Source organism: Oryzias melastigma, linkage group LG4, assembly GCF_002922805.2.
Source record: "Oryzias melastigma strain HK-1 linkage group LG4, ASM292280v2, whole genome shotgun sequence".
Taxonomy (NCBI): Eukaryota; Metazoa; Chordata; class Actinopteri; order Beloniformes; family Adrianichthyidae; genus Oryzias; species Oryzias melastigma.
This window is the reverse complement of record NC_050515.1, coordinates 25,976,670-25,994,615: the sequence shown is the minus strand read 5'-3', so window position 1 is coordinate 25,994,615 and position 17,946 is coordinate 25,976,670. Positions and strand designations below refer to the sequence as shown.

General features: G+C 41.1%; 1 protein-coding gene across 3 annotated transcripts; it reads left to right on the top strand.

The window, feature by feature from the left end:
- The first annotated feature begins 701 nt into the window (after window positions 1-701).
- On the top strand, window positions 702-17,017 carry arhgap45b (Rho GTPase activating protein 45b). Of its 3 annotated transcripts, none has more exons than XM_024278383.2 (24): window positions 702-1,310; window positions 2,213-2,450; window positions 2,940-3,122; window positions 6,033-6,173; window positions 6,269-6,353; window positions 7,196-7,268; window positions 7,424-7,502; window positions 8,674-8,805; window positions 8,883-8,944; window positions 9,030-9,140; window positions 9,233-9,313; window positions 9,393-9,560; window positions 9,758-9,895; window positions 9,985-10,181; window positions 10,577-10,692; window positions 10,773-10,859; window positions 10,986-11,084; window positions 11,165-11,328; window positions 12,788-12,976; window positions 13,051-13,188; window positions 15,207-15,463; window positions 15,535-15,772; window positions 15,983-16,088; window positions 16,169-17,017. In XM_024278383.2, exons 1-24 carry the CDS (start codon window positions 1,038-1,040, stop codon window positions 16,603-16,605), a joined length of 3,792 nt encoding a protein of 1,263 aa, XP_024134151.1. In that variant the 5' UTR covers window positions 702-1,037; the 3' UTR covers window positions 16,606-17,017. The 3 variants fall into 3 exon arrangements, with proteins under 3 accessions (XP_024134151.1, XP_024134150.1, XP_024134152.1); XM_024278382.2 differs by having other exon boundaries at window positions 10,986-11,090; XM_024278384.2 differs by lacking the exon at window positions 702-1,310 and adding an exon at window positions 1,408-1,878 and having other exon boundaries at window positions 10,986-11,090.
- Window positions 17,018-17,946: the final 929 nt, after the last annotated feature.

The following is a 17,946-nucleotide window of genomic DNA, read 5'->3' as shown; positions in this document are numbered from 1 at the left end:
GCTATCGGCCACAGATATCGACATGTCCACTTTTGTTTGAAACGTTTCTCTATCTGCAAAAAGGACCAGCTGATTCGCTGCCTCAGCACTCTTACCAGTCCTGTGAGATCTCAGCAGCAGATCTCAGTGCATGCAAGCTTGTTGCAACTCTATTTAAATGCTGAGTTTTTGTTTTTTGACAAGTTACTTCTTAAAGGCTAAGAAGTTACAAATTATTTATATTTATACCAGCTGTTTTTTAGTCATTAAACTTTTTTATTTATTTTCAGATCATAGTTACTTGTTTCTTTTGGTTTGTTGGCTGTTTTGCATTCACTTCTTCACTTTTTTTTTAATTAATTTCAAGACGTTTTTATTTTAATAAACTATTTTCCATCTAATTGAAAATATGTTCCTAATTCTGTTTTTATGTTTATCATTTTTTTAAAGGGAAAAATTTTTTTGAGGTTCATGTCACATGCATTGCATTTACAAAAATATAAATATTGGTATCGATATCGGCGATATTGACTGGTATGGATCAATATCCAAATGTTCAGTATTGTCCAGCCCTAAGTAAGATTTTTCTATGTTAAAATATGATAAAGTTAAATCATATTGTTCCTAAAATGTGTACATTTTTTCTTATTTGTAGTCGGCCTACATGGGGCATTAGTTTGTGTTGTTATAAAAAATGGTGGAAAAGCGTATTTGAGTTTGTACCTGCAGCAGGTGCTCCGTGCACGCGGGGGGTGGAACAATACATCTTGGAAGCGCACGTGCGTCCGGATCGAGTGATTGGTGTAACTTTCAGTGTGCGCTCGTGCTCGCTACGCGGCATTACTGTAAGTTAACTTTTAACTCACGAGCAAATTTATTTAGCTTTTTTTAAAACTAAAAACTTTAAATTCATCTTATCTATTTTTGAGGGTTGTTTAAAAAAAAATAAAATCCCCCCCCCGTGAGAAACTCTCCTCCCCCAGCGCGCGCGGGGCGGATGCCGCGAGGCAGTTTGCGGTGAGCTGTCTGTCTCTCCGTGTGTGAGCCTGCGCGGCTCGATGAGCGACAGCAGGAGGAGGAAGACAGACAGACAGTCACCGTGGCTGCGAGTCGGCCTCGAGGGCACCGAGCTCCCGCTGAGAGCCAAAGCCAACAAGTGGCGAGTAGGGGGGTGGGTGGGGGGGCTGTACGTCAAGCTGAAGGCGGCGGGGATGGACGGCAAAGGCACCCTGAAGATGTTCACCAAGAAGAGACGGGACCTGATCAAAACGCCGTCCATCTCGAAGAAGAGCCGAGCAGGAAGCCCCGGGCCGCAGAGCGGAGCCTCCTCTGTGAGTAACCATCACTTCTGGTTTCTGTGCGTTTGTGTGTATGTGCGCGTGCGCGTAGTCAGATGACCTCCAGCTGGAGTGGGCAGGCTGCAGAGAAGGACCAGGAGAACTCCTTTGTGTTTTTGTTTATGGATCTTCTTCACACCTGCTGTCAGATTTGTTTAGTCAACTGCAGCTTGTGCTCCAGCCTCCATGCTGCCATGATCAGGGCGAGAGGTGGTCACCTGTCTGAAACCACCTCAGTCACAGAGTAGAGTCATGGGGCTGGAAGTGCAGATGGGCACCTGACGGAACTCGGATCTGGACAGGAGCACATAGGAAGTACCCATCCTGTGGGGTTTTTTTTTTGGCACCGAAGCAGCTGCCAGGCTGCTCTTTGTGAGCTTCAGAGGCGGATTTCGACTATAGTTATGATGCGGACCGACGTCTAGGCAGGAACATGCTGAAACGTGGGGGGAAAAGTAGCTACAACCCTTACTCGACTGGTCAGAGGCTTAAGAAAGCTGACTCCAAGAGCAAGGAAAAGCTCGACATTCTGCCCAACAAGAGCAGCATATGGCTCAAGCAGGTACGTCTGTGTGTTCGTGTCCTTATGAGCAGGGATACATGTATGATTTAATATTTATGTTCTGTGACTGAGCTGAGAAGTCGAGACTAAACGTAAAAGCCACCAAATGAAGGTACATGCGAGTCTAAAATTGTCTTCTTTGTTGTCTTTGAAAATGTCATCCTCAACTGTCTGTAGTTTAAACAGAACATATAGTTCAGCGCCATGCGCAGTTGGCCACACCCGATCACAGCTCGCACACAGGAAGTGTTGCACAACGCAGCGCAGGATCTTGTGAAAGTCTTCCTCTGGTGTTGGAGGCTCCAGACGTGACCGTTCTGTTTTTGTCCCTCAGCTCTCCATTCTCCAGGAGCAGCCTCGAAAGGATGGGAGCGAAGCCTGTCTCTCGTCTTCACCATCCTTCACCTCTTCCTCAACGCTCAACCTTAACTCCGCCGACTCCTCCTTGTCATGTCCCGGGACCCCGAACCCTCAGCATGGCAAGGTGGCGACCATGCAAGGAGTGGGCTGCCCGTCCCCGGTGGGCACGCTGAAGAGGCCCACCGCGTTGAGCCGGCACGCCAGCGCTGCAGGTCTGCTGTGAAACACCTGAGTTATGAAATCTGCGTCTGCAGAAATCACACCTGTGCAGAAATGTCACATCCTGCAGAAATTCAAACAAAAGAAAAGTTCTAAAATTAAAGACAAATCGCTTTAAAATAAACAAATTGATCTCATTGCATCATTTTGCCTTTGAGGATTTTCAAAGATCCTTAACCAAAATAAATCCTTTGACAGTCTGGCTAGTTGTCGCTCCAGCCTGGCTGACCCCCTGACCCAGCAAGTTTCAGATCTTGGGACAAAAATGTGACACTTGTTAGACCTTGTGATCTGATTTTCCATTGAAAAATGATTTTTACTGTCACCAAGTGTGGAACAAATGTGTTTAGAGTTTGAATGAAAAGAATGCTTAACCTCTAAAAAAAGGAACTTGGATAGACGCTATATTAGAATGTGTTAGTCTAATGGTTATCTGGAAATCTTCTCCAACAGAAAGCTCAAATTGTTTTGTGTTTTTACAGGTTTTCCGCTCCCGTCGTGGGTCCACACCAAAGGCCAGGGGAAGGGCACCTTGACCCCGTCTCCTCAGTCTGAGACCCCAGAGAGCACGGCCATTGAGGTGGAGGACATCCCGGCCTTGCTGAGGGACGTGGCCCGCTTCGCAGAGGCTGTGGAGAAGCTGAAGGATGTGGTTATGACTGAAGGTAAGACAGCTCCCAGGGGAGGGTCACAAGTCAACCCACACAAGAAGGCTCCAAATATTTACCGACCTGCCTGTCACAAGGAGTCGGGCTCCTGTGTGGCCCTCTGGCAGTCTTAGATGAAGAACTGTTTGTTTTCACCTCTGCAGAGATAAACTGTGGCTCATCGCAGTTTTTTTTTTTTTTTTTTTGTTCTGCGGGTTGTAGACCGAACAGTGCTGCGTTTGGCTTCTCTTACCGTTTCCCCTCAGCGAGACCTCACATGAATAGCACAAGAGGTGCCCATTGAAGGCCTATTGTTAGTGTTACATCAGCCACGCTCACCAACACGATGCATGAGAGCAAAAATGGGGGGCGGAGTCGGTGTGCACAAGAGCGCTGTGAGCTTCCTCTCTCCAGCTGAAAGGTTTGCTTCCGCTGCACCCTCAGAATCGACCACACTCTTGTCTTCTTAAGGAAGCCAGCTTCATGTGCGCTGCAGCCCCGTGTGCACGCTCCAACCTGCACAAAGCAGCGGAGCTTGATGCAGAGAGTTGAAGCCACCCTGGATCTCACCTGCTGAACGCGTTGGAACCGTCTTTGCTTTTGTTTGAGTTTTATCTGTTATATGTAAATCTTTTAAACAGGAAGCAAACAAAAGGCCTTATTTCCCTGCTTTAACTGTTAATGTAGCATGAAACTTCTTTAACCTGCTGCCTTTCTAAACTTGGAGCCTTCTCCTGCATCCTTTTTTGTTGCTGTTCAACAACAAAGAGATTTGTCTCAGAAACTTGTTAGGAGTTCAGCACCAAAAAGTGATCTTCTCTCATTAAGCAATAGAAATGTAAAAAGCTGCTGTTCTAACACCCTTTTAGGACTGTCAGAGAGCTTCTTTGTACTGCAGACTGCACGGTTAATGCATGTAATGTTAGAGAGAATTGCAACAAACTTGTGTGATAGTGGTGAGGAAACAAGGACACACTGCAGACATGTGCACTGGCATCACGTTTGAGAGGACAGTTTTACTTTAAAGATGCCGACTGACAATCTAATGAGTTTCCACCATTAGAACTGGACTGTTTTTAAGTCCTGACATTAAGTAGGGCATTAAGCTAACATTCTTCTGATATAAGAATTTTTCTGATGAAAATGGTGTTTTTAACATGTTCTGTTGGCCTTTTTCTGATGATGGAAGATAAATTTAGAAAAGCTTAAAATAGCATTTCTAAGTATTTCCCTATTCAAATTATTGTGAATCAGGAGCAGACAAAAATACAGTTGGAAAAAGATTATATTTGCAATAAAGAAAATGTACTCACACCCACTTGTAGACAAATAAATCCATGTTGTTACCCTGGTAATGTTAGCTTGGGAGTGTGGAGGTTCTGTAAGGTTGTTGTTGTTTATATTTCGGCACATTAAACCCAGGTTTCCTGTGTGTCGGTGCTACGCTCAACCAACTGAGCCATCTAGCCGGGATCATGGGAAATGAGGGACACGACAAAAGTTTTGCCCACAACTTGGAGGCGAATTTTTAATGAACTTCTGCCGCTCTCTAGAAACTATGTCCTTGAACAAAAATAATAAAAATAAAAGTCCACTTGGAACACTTTTGGCATAGGTAAAAAGTAGAGGTGGGAATCTTGAGGCACCATTCGATTTGATTTTAAAACAATTCTATTAGGAAACGATTATCAATGAATGCCAGATCTGCCTTTTTTTAGGGGAATGTTTCTGTTTACTACAAGACCAATATTACTTACTTTTCTCCACCAAGGTGCATTTTTACGTAAAGACAACATAAACATAAAAATTCTGACCTGAAAAAAGTTTGTTTGATAATCAAAAATCTTTCACAGCATCTAAAAGAAAACTGTTCCCTGAACTCAACAACATTAAATAAAATAACGTTACATTTTATCATTAGACCAGCTTCAATGAAAATGCTCTTTAACTCTCCGCAAAATAAATTTTGTGTCTAGCTAGCCGCACATTGTGATTTCAGAAATTATTTTTTTCCCCAACATATTTAATTTTGGTGTGACGTAACTTACACATCGTGTGACTTAAATCTATCTGACTGACCCTCGACACTATGAAAGCCAAAATGCTTCCAAACGGGTCGCTTTAAGTGAAGTCTGACGAGATGTGGAAAGTCGGCCATGTTTCTTCATAAATGTCAGTAAAAAACGCTTCACGTTCAATTCTGCTTGTTACTTTTACTTTATATCATATCAATTTTTCGATTATCGATTATTTAAAACTTATAAAATGATTCTGAATCATTTATAGATCATAACTGATGCATCTAAAACTCACATTTTCCCCCCACCACTCGTCAAAAGATGATCAGAGTGAACTAAAAGCATTTTGACCTTTCTGTCTCCATCCGTCACTTCCTTATTGTAACGTAATGTTTTTCAATAAACATTAGAAGGAACACACTCATGTTCATCTTCTTCTTTTTCTTTCATTTTTTTTCCCTTTAGGGGTCGCCACAGCAAATCAGCTCATCGATTTTTGATTTGACAAAGAGTCTACGTCTGAAACCCTTCCTGACACAACCCTTTGTATTAATTCAGATTTGGCACAATGAGACCCTGACTTGGGCCCACTCCTGCCTACACACTTATATCCATAAGCTTTCAAATAAATTCAAGTTATACCTGAAAAGTTTTAAACTAGAAATTTTTGCTTCGATTGCAGTTTTTTTTTCACTTTTTGTTTTCAAACTGAAGCAAAGATTAGGGTTAAGATAAACCCATGACTGTACAAACCAGCGGTTTCTTGGTGATGAACGTCAACACTCATTTTTGTGAGCTTCTATAAGCTGTTGGCTTCTGAGAACGAATCTTATCAGCCTTCTATGTTTGAACTCGTCAGCTGTTTGGTTGCTACTGGCCACTCTTCTCATAAAACGCTTTTCTCACACAGGTAAAGAAAGCCAGCGGCCGGTGGCTCACGAATGTTTGGGAGAGGTTTTGCGGATTCTCCGTCAAGTCATCAACACATACCCTCTGCTCAACACTGTGGAGATACTCACAGCTGCTGGGAAACTCATCTCAAAGGTTAAAGGTTAGTCGACTGCTCAGAGACGCTTCAGCAGTCCTTAGATGATATATAAAAAGGTTTTGAGCATTAAGTAACATGAAAATATGAACAATTTTCAGGTTTCCACTATGAGGCGTGCAACGAGGCGGATAAGAAGGACTTTGAGAAGGCCATTGAAACCATTGCAGTGGCCTTTAGCGGCAAGTAAGTGATCGATGCTCCTGTCAGAGAGCCAAAGATCTGCTTCAGTCCTGTAGCCTCTGTACACACTCAGCAGTCAGGTGGCGCGTGGAAGTGCAGACAAGAGTCTGCTTTTGGGAATGAACGAGAAGTGCAGCGATGGTGAGACATTTGCATGAGACAAAGCTAAAAACAGGAAGTGGGTTTTCTTCCGTCGTCACCAAACCGATAGTTGAACATGTTCTCGACTACCTGACTGCCAATAGAAGGAACAGACCATGGAGACAAAAGAATCAACTAAAGACGAAGAATCTTTATTAACCCTTAAAATGACATTTTAGGTGTCAACTACAAAAAAACAATGTTTGACTTCCTTTACTTTCTCAATTATCTGTGACACTCAAAATAGAAAAATAAAGTTGTTTTTTAAGTGCAGTTTGTGCTCCATTAGCTTATCGTTTTCATACTGTTTGGAAGTTTAGACAGCTGTCACGGCTTCAGGAGGAAGTGAGTTGGCAGAGACGGTTGAAATCTGTCTGACAAGGCGGTTTCCTCTTTCCCTCCTCCGCTCTTCCTCTGACTCGTTTTTTGCCGTCAATAACAGAAAATGCCCGGATGGCACTGCTTTCTGAACATAGTTTGTTATGCTGAAAACAACTTCAGAGTAATTTTTTTTTTTAAAAGTGTTTTGTAAGAAAACGAAAGTGATGATGTTTGAGTTTAGGAGTTGAAATGGATCACTTCCTGTTTGTGCCGTACCTGTCGAGGTTTCACTCTGCCCTCTTCCTCTTTAAGCCCTGCTCACTGTCCTGAAAGCAACCCGTTTGTGCCGGGCTGTAAAGATGCTCCCATGTGTTTTTTCTTAGTGTTTCTGAGCTGCTGATGGGAGAGGTGGACAGCAGCACGCTGCTCTCTCTGTTGCCCACTGAGAAGAGCAGGGTAAGCCCCCCCCCCAAACTCACACACCTCCATTTACCAACTTCATCACAAATACTTCACAGAGATGTATTTTAGTTCCCAGGTCTCCAGTCAATGAGAGAGAGGGGAAAAAAATCCCCTTTGAGTCTGTTATGAGTCCTTTTTGTGTTTGACAGTCGATGGAGAATTTGTATGCTGCAGCAGGAGGCCCGGGAGGGGACGGTGGACAGCTCAAGACTGACCTGCAGGACTTAGGTAGGCAGTTCTTGAGTCTGCTGACTCTCACAAAGTCCCACAAGTTACTGCATTTTAATAAAGATTGAATATTTTTTTTTTTTTGGGACTTCACTATTTAGGAGTTGTTTTTTTTTGTTTCTCAAAAGCAGGGGTCTGCAACCTGCAGCCCCGCAGCCACATGTGGTTCTTTTACCTCTCCATTGATGCTCTTTTATTAAAAAAGTTTCTAAATGTTAAAAAGTAACTATAAAGTAAGAAGTGAAAATTTAGTAAAGGGGGGGGGGGAAAGTCAAACTACAACATTGTGACACATTTTTGTGTGTCCTGTTCTGTACTACAAATAAAATAATGTCATTAAGCATAACCAGTATTAAGGCGTACTGGATTGTTCAAGTGTGTTCAAAAAATATGGCAGCTCTGATTTTATTTTGGGTTGCTAGATTTACAAAGATGCAAAGATGCACCAACATCAATTAAATTAACTATTTTTGATTAATCACTGCTGACATTACACTTGCTACTACTACTTTTACTGCATTGAGATGATCATATGTGACAGGATGTATTTTATTTTGAAAGGAACTTCTGTCAAAAGTTTTTAAAAAAGGCTCTTTTCTTTTAATGTTTGTGTTTTAGTCATGCATAATGTACAACAGTGCATTTATGTTTATATTAGTAGTAACAATAGCATAAAAAGGTGAAGAAAGACTTTGTGGCTCCTACTGGGCTGTAATCAGTGAGAAATTATCCCGAATGGCTCTTTCAGAGGTGAAGGTTGCAGACCCCTGCTCTAAACAAAGGATAGAAGTTTATTGTTTAAAAAAAAAAAATTGTATATTACATAGTAATAGGGGTGTAATGATTATTTTAACAATTTAATTCATAACATAACTTGAGGTTGCCGATATGATTTATAGTTGATAGATTGTCTGCTGAGATGACACTTGCTCATTTTTACAGTATAATTAAATAAACCTGTCATATCTCATTTCATTTTTAAATGATTTTATAATGATATAGGTCGATTCAGATAACTTGCCTCGGACAGATCAATCTGGCTGGATTGTGGGAATATAAATTGAATTTCAATAAATTACTAGGATTTTAATGCAAACTTTCCTCTGTCAAAAATCCAAATGTTGCCATCTTGCCTGTGTTCACTGACAAATGTTGGTGTGTCGATGTGTAGGCAGAGTTGAGGAAGTGGATGTGATCCTTCAGCACAGCGAGGGAGGGGTGGACTCGGCTCTTCTCTATGCCAAAACCATTGCCAAGTACATGAAGGACTTGATAAGCTATGTGGAAAAGAGAACTTCGCTGGGTAGGTGGACTAACCGGATGTGTGCACTGTAAGAGGTCACAGCATCTTAACAGCACGTCTTCTGTTTTATTTTTTAGAGGTGGAGTTTTCTAAAGGCCTCCAGAAGTTATATCAGTCCTGCAAGCACAGCATAACCCATGTAAACGACCTTCAATTTACCTAGAGAGATTAACTTTTTGACATGAACTATAATATTTAACAGAAATGGGTTCTTTCTCACTCAGCCCCACATGCCGCTGTTCTCCATCTACTCCCTGGCTCTGGAGCAGGACCAGGAGCAGAGCGTGGGGCTGCAGCAGGCCAACACCACCCTGCACAACCAGACATTTGTCCAGGCAAATGCAGCAACATCTCAACTTCCTCTAAATTAAACTGCAGCATTGTAACTCCTGATCTTTTATTTCTTACATTGACTTTACTTGAGCAGCCACTGACACAACGCAAACAGGAGCACGAGAAGAAGCGGAAGGAGGTCAAGGAGAATTGGATTCGAGCTAGAAGAAAGCTGGTGGGATTTTTTTGTTTTCACAATTCGTGCATTAGAATTGGCGTTTTCTTAAGAAAATTTTGTGGCTTTCCGTTTTTAGCTGGAATGTGAGGCAAACTTGCGGAAAGCCAAGCAGGCCTACATGGTTCGTTGTGAAGAGTACGAGAAAGCCAAAACGGCGACCTGCCGAGCTGAGGAGGAGGGAGGGGGCTCTACTGCAAAGTCAGTGGAGAAGAAGAAACGTCTGGAGGAAGAAGCTCGCAACAAGGTTGGCTTTATCTAAATCCATCCAAACTTGCCATTTCCCTTTCGGGGTCATATGGTTGCTGGAGCCTATCCTGCTACTGTTGAGTAATACCAGGTTCACCAATTCGTTGAATTGATACAGATTTAAAAGTTTTAATTAAAATTTGAGAGATAAGAACAGATAAAGGAAAGCGACGAATTACGTGTCTGTCTGCGCAGACGGTCGAAGCAGAGGCCACGTATCGCACTTGCATCGCGGACGCCACCACCCAACAGCTGGAGCTGGAGCACACAAAGGTCACAGTGCTGAGACAGTTGCAGGACATCATCAAACAGAGCGACCAGACCCTCCGCTCGGTCAGGAAAAACCCCAAAACACTTCAGTTTAATCATAAGGTTATTTTTTAGAAAATGTTTAAATTGAGTTTTTTTTTTTTTCCCTGCAGGCAACCATTTCTTATTACCAGCTCATGCACATGCAGACGGTAGCTCTACCAGTCCACTATCAGACGCTGTGCGAGAGCAGTAAACTGTACGACCCCGGCCAGCAGTACGCCGCCCACGTGCGAGACCTGCAGCTGCCTGGCCAGCCTACCGTCCACTACAACTTTGAGACGTACTCTCCGTCCAGCTCAGGAACATCGTAAGAACTTCTGTCTCTGCTTAATTCTTTCAACTCAACACTCAGGGATTCCCTTACTGTTTGCTAAGAATTTAAAGACCCACTCTGAAGAAATTGGTTTTCTTGTTCTTTTGGAATTTTTCTCAAGTATAAAGAAAAATAATTGCATTTCTGAGTATGTATTTATTCAAACTTGGAGGTGAATTTCTACTAAATGACACAGATTTTTTGATTTAGGCTGAAAATGGCATAATCGTAATCAAAAAACCACAGTGATCAAAGTGAAACTTTAAGTTGTCAGATTTGTAGATGTGGGGTCGTAACACTAGGGATGAGCTTTACAGTTTAAAAAAAATAAATTGTAAGTGTGTGCAATGGTTTTTGATGTAAAATGTAAGAAAATCTTTTCCTTCCAGACATGGCCACAGACCCAGAAATGACAGTTTCAACACAGACCCGCAGTCGAGTCAGGCAGAGTGTCCTGTCATCAGTGTGGAGACCTCATCTGGAGACACGGAGGCTCAACGCAAGAGTGCGTGATGCTTCGTGCAAAAAAAAAAACAGTTTGTTCAAACAGTTTTTCAGTCCTTTCTTTATTATCTGCGCCAACAGAACAAGGACACAAATCATGGGGCTCAACTATCAGCAATGACAGTGTTGGAGGGGACGGAGGCATAGATTTTCTCACTGCCAGCACAAGTACGACTATAGCTTTGTTTTCCCCTAAATAATCAAATGTTTGCTTTATAAATTCAACATTTCTGAAGCAAACAAGCTAGTGGAAGAAGTTTGTCATAAATGTTTGAATAAAATGTTCGATTTCAGACGATATTGAAAAAATTGCTCGGACATCATCGACTGGAACGATGTCTTCGGATGAGGAGCCAGACGTGAAAGATGGAAGCGTCTCATTTGAAGCTACAAGTAACGGTTTGAGATTTTTTTTGGACAGAACAAACGTCGTGTCTCTTTTATTTGTGTGTCACAAAGCCTGTTGTGTGTAGACATGAACGGCATGGATCCAGACGTGGTCGTCTCTACCAGACCTTTCCGTAACATCGGCCTGTCCAAAGCAGCCAAAACCCACAAACTGAGGAAGCTCCGGGCGCCTTCCAAGTGTCGCGAGTGTGACAGCTACGTCTACTTTCAAGGGGCGGAGTGTGAGGAGGTGAGTTTTTTTTTTTTTTTTACTGCTGCCAAAAGTAGACTTCTGTCTAAGACATGGGTTTCAGTAACAGTCCACCACCCTTGCAGAATTTAGACAATGATAATGTTGATAACCAACATTGTTTAAGTTTATTAGAGCTTTTATGAAACGCATTCTGGTTTGGTTTGAAGAGAAGTCCAAGAAAATAAAAAATAATCCTCAGTAAAACCAGAATGCAGTGATTCAAGAAAAAACATTTGTGGCTAAAATTCATTTTAAAATGAAAAAAAATGTCTACTTTCCAATACTCTGTCAATAATTTTAAACAAAGGAAATGAAAAAATACCCTGTTCTCTCGTTTATTGTGGAGGTTACATTCAAAGAATAACTCGCGACGTCAATCTGTGAAGTAGAATTGATGTTATTTGGTTTAAAGCTCCTCACTACACACTTACTAAACACTTTTCTTAGACAGACATGAACATTTTCACATTTTTCTCTGTTTAACTCTCAAAGTTCAATACGCTGAAAATTAGGTGAAGTATTCTTGAATGAAAACAAAGATTTGATCGCAGTTAAAGCTGTATGTACCAGTAAATGTAGCCAATCTGAATGCATTCTGTACAGGAGATGCTGCACGGTCAACAGCCAATCAGGATGCAGAACTCTGTGCATCATAATAAAACAAAAATGCAAAATTGCATTTAAAATTTTATAAAACAGAAAGACCACAATTTTCCTAAAGCAAATATTTTCATCCTCTCTGATCATTTTTATGCGGTAAGAATCTTTACATCAGTGAGCTTTAAATAACCTTTAACAATTGACCAATAATGACTCTGGAGAAACTGCTCTGTGTTTCAGAACTAGTTCACGTTTGGTAAAAATGAAAAATATTAGTAAAAGATGGCATTGGTGTGGCTCTGAAAAAATGCACTTATACAGTAACGCCCCCCACCCCCATTATTCCTGGGATCGGAGACATCCGTGAATACGGAGAACCCCCTGTCCACCGCAGAACCTCCTTTGGACCCAAAACTTTCATGCAAGCGTCTTGAGTTATCAGAGCTTTTGTGACAAATGGAAAGAGACAAACAACAAATACGTGAAACCGTGAAAACGCAGGAGAACACTTTGCTGAGTTTATGTCCTAATGCTGTGGTCTAATAGTTTTCATGTTAGAGGACAATTTAATTTCTTTAAATGAAAAAAATTGCAGAGAAAATTTAGACAACCTTACAAAAACGTTTGTGCCCAACCACAGAGCATGCAATTGTTTAGATATTTAGGTGTAGTAGACACCATCTGACACTGGGTGGCCTCAGCAGCTTGAATCATGTATTGTCTGGAAATTTGTATTTTGATTTTTAATTTCAATGGTTTTTCTAAGTAGATTCTTTTGCACAGACTGACCTGTTTCTTTGTGTAGTCTTCTTTGATCATTGAAGAGGGTTCTTAGGTTTTTCTTCTTTGCTTTCAGTGTTTCCTGGCGTGTCACAAGCGCTGTCTGGAGACTCTGGCCATCCAGTGCGGCCACAAGAAGCTGCAGGGCCGTCTGCAGCTGTTTGGCAGGGACTTCGCTCAAGTAGCTGGCTGTGCCAGCGACTGCATCCCCTTCATCATCACCAAGTGCATCTCGGAGATTGAGAGACGTGCACTCAAGATGAAGGTGAGACCTTTGTTTTTATAGCTGCTGATTGTAGTTGATGATGTGAGGATTGAGCTGCTGCTTTCTCCTCACAGGGGATCTACAGAGTGAACGGGGTGAAGACTCGTGTGGAGAAACTGTGCCAGGCCTTCGAGAATGGAAAGGAGCTGGTGGAGCTGTCCCAGTGCTCGCCACATGACATCAGCAACGTCCTCAAGCTTTACCTCAGACAGGTGCAGACACACCCACACAGGCAGCTTAAAACTTAAGTCATTAAACACACATTTAGAGGTAAGAACAAAAAATAAATGGACAGTGAAGGCAAATTTAAAAATGTATTTGTTTTCACAAAGTCAATATATTCTGAGTAATTCTAGAGAGCTTTTGAAGGATTTTCTTTAGATTATTTTCTGATCTATTGTAATCTGAAAGATGAAGATGAAGCTAGGACTCATCTTTATGGGCATTTAGCTGTAAATGTATTATTTTCCTGCTTAAAATTTGGCACAAATCTCACTTGTGTAAAGTTTTTGAAAAATTATCTATATACATAATTATTTTAACTGTAAAACATTTTAACAAAATAAATACAAGAAAAAACACCTAGAAATAATATACTTGCTATTAATATAATTATTTATTTTACATTGTCTTCTGAAGGTCAGATATCAGAAGTATGTGCAGTAAAGATATTTCTTATATCTAATAAGTTAGTAAACAGGTCTTTAGTGAAATCTTAATTATCGGAGCATATCTGTCTAAGGACGTTTATTTTAGATATTATACACAATCTGAATTCAAAACGGCTGATAAGAAAACTCTAATGACCCAGTACTCTATCCGCATTTAAACATACGCACAAATCTAGAAAAGTGATAAGACTCACAACCCCTCATGCACTTATATGTCTGATCTTTGTGGAAATTTGGTTTCGTGTGTGTGTGTCATTGGTGTGTACTATCTGAAGATTTGTGTGCGTAGGATCTGTTTTGAATTTGTTGCTGTAATTTCAAGTTGTGTGTTGTTTTTACAAGTTTTTGATATGAGTGTACTTGGCAATACACAATCACAAGAACGCACGGTAATGCACAAAATGTATTGTACAAGTTGCATATCAAGAAATCAAAAGTTACACACAAACAGGGAGATAAAAGTTGCAAATCAAGTATCGCACACAAATATTTTGAGACCATTTTCTCTCCATATGGATCCCACACAGGAGCAGCTACATTCATTTATATTGCACTTATTACGAAAGATATTTAATTGAATGAATGAATTAAATGGTTTATTTCAAGCAATCACGTCATAATACATGACATAACATATCATATAGTGAATCACAAGTAGATCGCCTGAAAGGGAGGCGAAGGAAGCGAATTTATATAATCACACCCCGACTCGACCATACCATTTTCTTTACATGAATTATCAATATCCGGTTCAGGACTTAATATCAAATATTAATAGATTCAGGTTATTAAGGGCTGTTAGCTTAGCATGATTGAGAAGAGCAGGAGTTAGCTTAGCTTGCACGTCGGTTAGTGTGGTTTTGAGCTCTGCCAAATCGGCTACAAAATATTTCCTCTGTGCCATGTTCAGCATCTGCTCGTCGTGACCCGGAACAGAAAAGATGCAATAAAGTGATACTATATATAGTACCAATAAACCTAAGATTATTTATGACAAATGCGATTAAAAAAAAAAAAGAGTATACATTATGTATTTATTTTTGTAAATAGTTATCCAGATGGATATTTTATGTCTCAATTGATTTTTCTGTGATTTTAAAAACTAAAATGAATTGATTAAAAGCTACTAAATTATTGGATTCTTAAAAAATCTTGGTTAAAGGTTACACTTTGTCATGAAATAAAATATTATCACCAGAAATCTCCTTTGTTGTTGAAAACAAAAATGTCCTCAAGAGAGAAGATAAGTTAAAAAAAATAAAACAAACGTGAGCATACAACCTTATCCAAGATCATTTAAGGTATCAGAAGAATGTTAACCAAATGTTATCAGTCAAGATGAACCAAAAAGCAATTTATACGAAATTTTTCATGCTTTGAACCCACAAAAAACTTGACATTTACCACATATTTAGGGTTTAATTATTCACCGTTATTGACTCAAAGATGAAGTAATCCAAAAGGTAAACAAAATAAATATAAATAGAAATGTTTTTATGTTTGCTGTTGTATGAAAGGTGGCATTTGTCTAATCTGGATTATTGCTCCTACTCTTCCAGCTGCCAGAACCCATCATGCCCTTCCGCCTGTACAACACCCTCATGGGCATGGCAAAGGAGAGTCTCCATGGTGAGGGGGAGGAGTCGGAGCCAAGCGCCATCAACCCGGCGGTGGGCAGAGGACCTGAGCTGATGGACCTCGGCCCAGACACTGAGCCAGATGTCCTGGCATTGGTGGACAGCCTGAAAGAGATCCTAAAGGAGCTGCCCAAGGCTAACTTCGCTACGCTGCGCTACATCATTCACCATCTTAGAAGGTCAGGAACCTCAGATGCCCCCCCTCCCAGGTGTAACAACCAGCAGCTCATGAATCTCATCCTCCTTTCAGAATCGCCGAGCTGGAGGAGGATAACAAGATGAGTCCCAGTAACCTGGGCATCGTGTTCGGGCCGTCCCTGATACGACCCCGTCCAACAGGGGCAACAATATCCCTGTCTTCTCTGGTGGATTACCCCCACCAGGCTCGTATAGTGGAGGCCCTTATAGTCTTTTATTCATCCATCTTTCAGGGCAAAATAGCCCAGTCCAACAAGCCGTCTGACCCGGAATCCAGCTCCACTCAGCAGGTAGGAATGAAAAAAAGCAAAGGCCAAAAAAGGTTGAAAGTGTGTTGAGGCCTCCTGCATGATGGGACCTGCTGAGAATTTTATGGAAAGCTTTCATTCAACCTGCCAAAAGGCACCAAGTTTATTTGTATACTTAATCTTTCCTCCATGGTTTGTTGCACATAGCAACTCCAAATGTTTGTTTTCACATTTCTTTGTTTCTCCTTTCAGGAAAATGTTGAATGTGAAAAGATGGAGAGCCCAGCTGCTGCAGAGGAGGACAGCAGCAGCAGAGAGGAGCAGAGCAAGCCCGACTCTGACAAGCTGGAGGGATGCGGTACGTTTTCTCCAGAGGGTTCACAATTTCCTGGAATTCTGATAGAGAATTCTGAAGTCTACTGTTTAATGTCTGTTTAGGAAGCTCTTTGGGCTCCAGCGAGCAGCTCCCGGACTCTGACTCGGAGCTGGACGACAGCAGCAACAGGGTCTACAGTCTGACTAAGCAGGAGAGCGTAGTCAGCACGGACGACGACCAGCTGACCTTCTGGGACAACGAGGATCTCTCCACCCAGTCTGCACTCCAACCCTGCCTTGATCAGGATCCGGATCAGGAAGATCAGGAAAACTCAGAGGAAGGAGACCCCCCTGCTCTGCCGGAGAGCGCACCTCCAGAAGAGGAGGCGCCCACAGAGCAGGATCTGACAGCTTCTTTGGCTGAGCTTAATGTGAACCAGTCGAATAACAAGCACCCCCTGACCCCCACACGGAGTCTGTCGGGGCTGCCTCTCACACGCCTGTGTGGAAAGAAATTGGCCCTGACCAAAAAGCGTAACAGTGAGCCAGAGTTTGTCTGATGCTGTGACTGATGACTGAGTGGCTGATGAGAGCGACAGGATTGTGAGGAGTTTTATACCAAAGCCCTACAGTGAGAGAATGCTCCGACCTTCCAGATCTGTCTGGCTGTTTGCAGCTGTGTTGAGCTATCCTAGCAGTGAAACCTCTGCAAGTCTTTTGCTCTTTGATGCACTTGATCCTTTCATTTCAAAACTTGTACTTTAATGATTATCAATGTACTTTGTCTCGATCTTTTTGTTTTTAAGGCTTTTTTTTCTCAGTTGAGAAAAAAAGGCGCATCAGTCTTTGAGGATGTCACTTCAGATCACATCTACTTTTCTGAATTTTGAAAATTGAGTAATTTTCTTATCAATGTTGTTTCCTTCATATGGCTGTTTGAGCTATTTTAATAAAAGTCTTTTATTTTGAAAATATTTGTTCTGAAATTTGTGAAAAATGGAAATTGAGACTAAAAGAAAGTCAAGAATTTTAACATCTGTGACATCAGCTTTAATGATCCCAAACAGCTACAGAAGTGAGGAGAATCCCAGATAGATACGTTTAATTTTAAAAGATGACATAGCTGCTAGAGAAAGATGCAGGTCAATGCTTTAGTCATGAATGGATCCAATGAAAGCAGCAAACTTCTGAGTTCAAGGTTATGAAAACTACATTCAAGCATCTTAAGTGTTTGTATTATTTCTTGTGCAGAAACAATAATTTGGATTATAGCAGAGGTCTTCAACCTTTAACACCTAGAGAGCTGTCCGGGTCTATTTCGACCACAACCCAGTATAAGAGCCAAAAAATCTTTACTGATTGTCAATTATGTTAATTTTATTTTTAAAAATAGAATTATACAGTTGTTTGGGGATTAATAAAATATAAAAAATAAAGAAAAAAATAACCTTTTCCAAAATAGAATATAGTGTATAACTTTTGACAGAAGTTCATGTGATTTCCTTTCAAAGTAAAAGACACCTTGTACCACATAAGATCTTTAAATACAGCAAATAGTAGATGGTGTAATGTAAGCAGGGATTTATTTTTTTTTTATTTAACATATGTGGTGCATCTCAGCCAGAAATTTGTAAATCTATCAACCCAAGATTAAATCAGAGCTATTTAAGTGGCCCTTGCCGCATTTTCGGAACCATAAGGTAAATAAAAAAAAATCCTATTTGTAGATGTGTGCTGAATCCCAGCTGCTAGAGCCTATCCTAGCTACTGGTGGACAAAGACAGGTTACACTCTGGACAGGTTGCTCGTTTGTTGAAGGGCTACACACCATAGGGACAATCTAGAGCCACCAATTAACCTTGGGAGCCTGTTTTGGACCATGGAAGGAATAGGATTGGTGT

Bases quoted from the DNA above. Each gene is read 5' to 3' on its own strand.
- arhgap45b (XM_024278382.2), top strand. From the start codon at position 1,038: ATGAGCGACAGCAGGAGGAGGAAGACAGACAGACAGTCACCGTGGCTG. The intron at 7,503-8,673 runs GTAGGCAGTTCT...GTCGATGTGTAG, and splicing joins GACTGACCTGCAGGACTTAG to GCAGAGTTGAGGAAGTGGAT. The intron at 10,182-10,576 runs GTAAGAACTTCT...TTTTCCTTCCAG, and splicing joins CCGTCCAGCTCAGGAACATC to ACATGGCCACAGACCCAGAA.